The 4,579-nt window shown below is 38.4% G+C and overlaps 1 protein-coding gene across 8 annotated transcripts in view; it reads right to left on the bottom strand.

Moving 5' to 3' along the window:
- Nucleotides 1-722: 722 nt before the first annotated feature.
- LOC107037015 overlaps nt 723-4,579 on the bottom strand; it is a 31,389-nt gene continuing 27,532 nt past the window's right edge. For all 8 annotated transcript variants that reach the window (XM_015255325.1, XM_015255326.1, XM_015255328.1 and 5 more), the window contains exons 6-8: nt 3,330-3,464; nt 2,334-3,028; nt 723-1,304 (exon numbers count right to left, since the gene is read on the bottom strand). In XM_015255325.1, coding sequence (XP_015110811.1) covers nt 936-1,304; nt 2,334-3,028; nt 3,330-3,464 — 1,199 coding nt within the window. In that variant the 3' untranslated portion in view covers nt 723-935. The remainder of the gene's footprint in view (nt 1,305-2,333; nt 3,029-3,329; nt 3,465-4,579) is intronic.

The following is a 4,579-nucleotide window of genomic DNA, read 5'->3' as shown; positions in this document are numbered from 1 at the left end:
CCAAAAGTTGCTTATATTTTATCGACTGATGCTATGGCAGAATATTTGTTTATTTTAGAAGTGCAAGATCACTAGGGGAGGGGTTGTTTGTACAATTCGAATGTGACTACAAATTTCCGTGCCCATCTGTTCCACCGCCTCCCGTACAGATGCCGCTTGCCCTAGAATGTCTCCAAAATGGATTGTGTCCAGCTGAGATTGTACAAACGACCCCCCCCCCCCCCCCCCCCCCCCCCCCCCCCCCNCCAAACACTAATTGCATTCCGGGGAAATTTATTTCACGAAATTTTATTTATAATTTTATTTTTATTACGTTGCAATATTTACTCTGCATGGAAAAATTTACTTGTAATATTATACTTTGTTCATTATTGTAGATTGATAAATTTGGCCCTAAAGAGAAGTACTTTCCACACTTTGCGTACTCGAAATATTGCCAACTCAATTTCAATTAAATGGTGTTAATTATTGTTGGATACGATTGCCGAACGGCCCTTGAAAAGGATTTTATTGAATAATTTAATTATGAGATTCAATATATCTGACTAGCAACATTGGTTTAAGTAGCGAGATGGTAATCTGAAGGTTGTGGGTTCAAATCCGTCTCGTCGGTATTAGATTTTTCATTACGAATTCTTTCAATAAAATATTAGTGAGAAAATTTTAACAAGTAAATGTTGTGGAAACATTCTCCCATTGGAAGATAATTAAAAGCCAATGGATATATTTCAAAGTAATAACATTTATCTTTAAATATTAAGATACAAATATACAACGATTATATACAATCCATTGGGTTAATAACATTCTCCTCTACCTAATGAGTATATTACATCAATTCGTTTAAAACTTTCTCAGAACAGTAATTAGCAATAGTCGCGATCTTCGCATTTGAACGGATGAATCAATGTCAAAGGAGAAGATAGAGAGCATTCTCAGATGAAGTCCGTAACGAAAATCTTCTTGAAATCCGGAGCGGATCCACCGATGTTGTGTCTGCAGATATCTCCATTGTCAAGATAACTGATATCAGATTTTGTCAATGCACTTTTGAGGCTTGCCATTGAGACATTGGGCTGTTTTGTGTCAGGGTAAAGCTTGTCCAAATCATTCATCGAGTAACCCGGCGTGATTTTCTTCAAATGATATGATTGAATTATGGGTTTTGTCGAGGTTTCTTTAGGATTATCTCTCTTTTGTGATCCAGTTTCGCTTGTCCAACTCTTCTCGATGATTTTTGGAGTGAAAGTCCGCATGTTGATTTTTGTGTCAAGGGTTTTCTTTGAGGGGAGAAGGTCGTCTACCTGCAACCAAAAAAGAAAATTGCACTGTTTAAAGTAGTTTTTGAATTGTTCTTCAAATGGGCATAAAGCTTTTACCATTTGATCCCCTAATTTGCAGGTTTTACGGCCCAAAAATTCCGTACTTATTTCTATTTTAATTTTCCGGGCCCTGTTTCATGGCTTGTGTCATTATTTACATTGTACAACATAATGTGCAGTTAATAAACTTCAATCAATCATACACCCAACAAGAAATCGTCTTGAATCAAACCGAAAAATCGGTTTGAATCAAGTCGGATGGAATCATGCCGGGAACTGACTTATTACATGTTGGATCGTCGGCATGAATCATGTCTGACTCGGAAAGATGTAAACTGGTACATCGGTCTGATTCAAGTCGATGTTTCGACTGTCCCGTGTATAACTCCCTATAATCACCTTGAATCAGGCAAAAAAATAGACTTCAATCAAGCCGAGGAATCGACTTGAATCAAGCCGAAAAATCAACTTAAATCAAACTACAAAATTGATTTGAATCATGCTGAAAAATCGACTCGAATCAAGTGGAAGAATCGATATGAATCAAACCGAAAACAAAAAGCCGAAAGATCTACGTGAACCAGATTAAAAAATCGACTTGAATCAAGTCGAAAACTCGACTTGATTCAAGTCGATTTTGGCTTGGCACATTTCTTCTTAAAATGATCCACTTTTCTGCTTATATCAGGTCTGAGATTCGGATTGATGGAATCCGAGTAACTCAACCTAAATCAAGTCGATAATCGACTTGACTCAAATCGAGAAATCAACTCGAATCAAGCCGAAAAATCGACTCGAATGAAGTCGAAGAAGCGACTTGACTCATTTCTTCTTGAAATAAAATCCACTTTTCTGCTTAGATAAGGTCCGAAATTCGGATTGATGGAGTCCGAGTCACTCGACTTGAATCAAGCCGAAAATCGACTAGAATCAATCCCACGTTGACTTGAATCAGTACATTTTATTTGGTGTATTTTTCATTTTAGAATGAAGTGTGTAAACTTTACATACCTTCGTCCCCTTTCGTTGAAAAAACTCGAAATCATCGTTAGCAACAGTGGTAACAGAGCAGCAACTTCTGCTGCGGCTCTTGCACGAGCTCATGGTATCAAAATCTCCGCTTCCAAAATCACAGCTCTCATCGTCAGAGGACTCATACCCAGCCTCCTGATCATAGCCATCCCTTTTTACCTCAAAACTCCTGTCCTTCTTCAACAGATCCTTGGCATCATAAGTCCTCGAATCGAGTCCTGTTCTCGAGTACTTGGCATAATCAAAACTCTGATTTCTCCTGACCAAATTTCTCGTGAATTCTTGCTCCTCTCTCCTAGCCGACGCGGCCTCCAGTCTCGATGCACTTCTTACCTGCTTTCTCGGCCCTTCCTCGCGTATTTCGTCCAGACTCTTTGCGAACTTTCGTTTTGGCTCCTCCAATTGAACAAGATTCTCCATATTCTGACCGAAGACATCGGTACTGCCGATTTTTCGACGATTAGTGAAGTCAAAATTCTCGTTCAGACGGAGAAGACGTTGCGCCGAGTGCTGATCTGACACGATTGATTTTGTTTCTTTCGAGTGACGTGGCTCGAAGGTTGATGAAGTAAAGGATGTTAATTCAGCCGGAAGAGAGCCGTAGGCATTGTCTTCGTTCAAAGATTGAGTCCGGGGATAATGCTGGATACCCATTGTTATTGTTCCCGTTCGCGCTGGAAAATTAATGATGAAAATTATAGTTGAGACCTAATCGGTTGAGTGATTTCGCATCTTTCGATTCAATGTAAAATAGAGTTTGTCGGGAGAATTGTTCATTGAGATGGAGAAAAAAGACTTTTGTAAAATTTCTTCATATATTTAGAGCGATTCCATTGTTGAAATTGAATAAGGGGATCTATCATTCATGTTGATGGTTCGTATATTTGCGATAAGGTATAATGTCTCAATCTTTGTGTTATGACCTGATGAAGTGAAGAGCTACACAACATTTGGAGATTATTTATTATAACTCACTTCGATTTTGATGACTGTGCAGTCTTCCGTAGAGACTCCCATTAGTCAGTGGAAATTTCAGTCCGTGATTGAGATTTAATTGGAGTTTATACTCGGCATCCTGCTCAAAATGCCTGAATTTTCCGTCTAGTCCACCTTAACATTCATGAAAAACCAAATATAAACATAAATATCAGTGGGGAGTGTTGTAAGGCCAGGGGAAAATCGAGACATTCAAATTTCGCGCGTTGAATTTCAGCGGTTGGCAGGCGTGGATGCCACCATCTGGCAACCGAGGGAGCGGCTATCCAAACAAGATGGCGGCACCCTCATCTCGCGTTTTCAAACATTTCTATAAGTTATTTATCCTCTTCAGATTTCCTTCAACTCGTCGCATCCGTTTTCCATGAATGGAAAACATTTTTTAAGTTTTTTTTTTCAATCACATTTCCACTAAGAATTCATGACGATGGAGAAAAGAACGGAGACGGTCGAACTAGATATGGGGGATATGGTGCCTAAACCGAAAATTTCAAATAAATCGTAGAGGTCGCAGCAGTTGCGAGCGATCAGACACAGGCGTCGCGGACAGAAAACTTTAGAATGGTATTAGTGATTTGCCTGGATCAAGTGGAAAAAAGAGTAAATGTATTTTAGTATTTTTTATTGAACATTTGAAGAAAGTTTTGTGCATTCGTGAATGAAGAACACCTCTGTGGCATTATTATCAAACTTTTTTCATTTCATTGAAGAATAATGATAGAAAGCGGAGTGAAACGAGAGCTTAACAAGAGTATCGACGGAGGAATCGGATTTGAAGGCAGAATCAACAAATACACCAATGCATGCGAAATCTTGTGTCCGTGAGTGGGTCATAGTCAACCCAAACGCCACCTGCAGGAATTTTTGACGTACCGATTCATTTGCCCAGATCCGATTAATTAGCCCCTCATGTATAGATATTCCGAATTTTTATTTTTTTCCTCATTGAAGTAGTTTTGAAGAAAATTGCGAGCTAATAAAAAACATTTGCTAGTTAGTACTTTTTTTAAAATAAATTTTTGGAAAATCACCTCAGAAAAAAAAGGCGTTATCCCCTCTATTTCATTATTTCCAAAAAATTTTATCACCAATCGATAGCGAATTGTTTGAAGATTTTTGCGAGTTAAGAAAAAATCGTCAATGCAATCCTATAATTGTGTAAATTAACAATTCCAATTTCAACTGAAAACCAGAGTTGATGACCAGAGTTTGTAACAGAGATGTCAGAC

Source organism: Diachasma alloeum, unplaced genomic scaffold, assembly GCF_001412515.2.
Source record: "Diachasma alloeum isolate Michigan unplaced genomic scaffold, Dall2.0 Dall_scaffold_00213, whole genome shotgun sequence".
NCBI classification, from domain to species: Eukaryota; Metazoa; Arthropoda; class Insecta; order Hymenoptera; family Braconidae; genus Diachasma; species Diachasma alloeum.
This window is presented reverse-complemented; position numbering and strand designations above follow the sequence as displayed.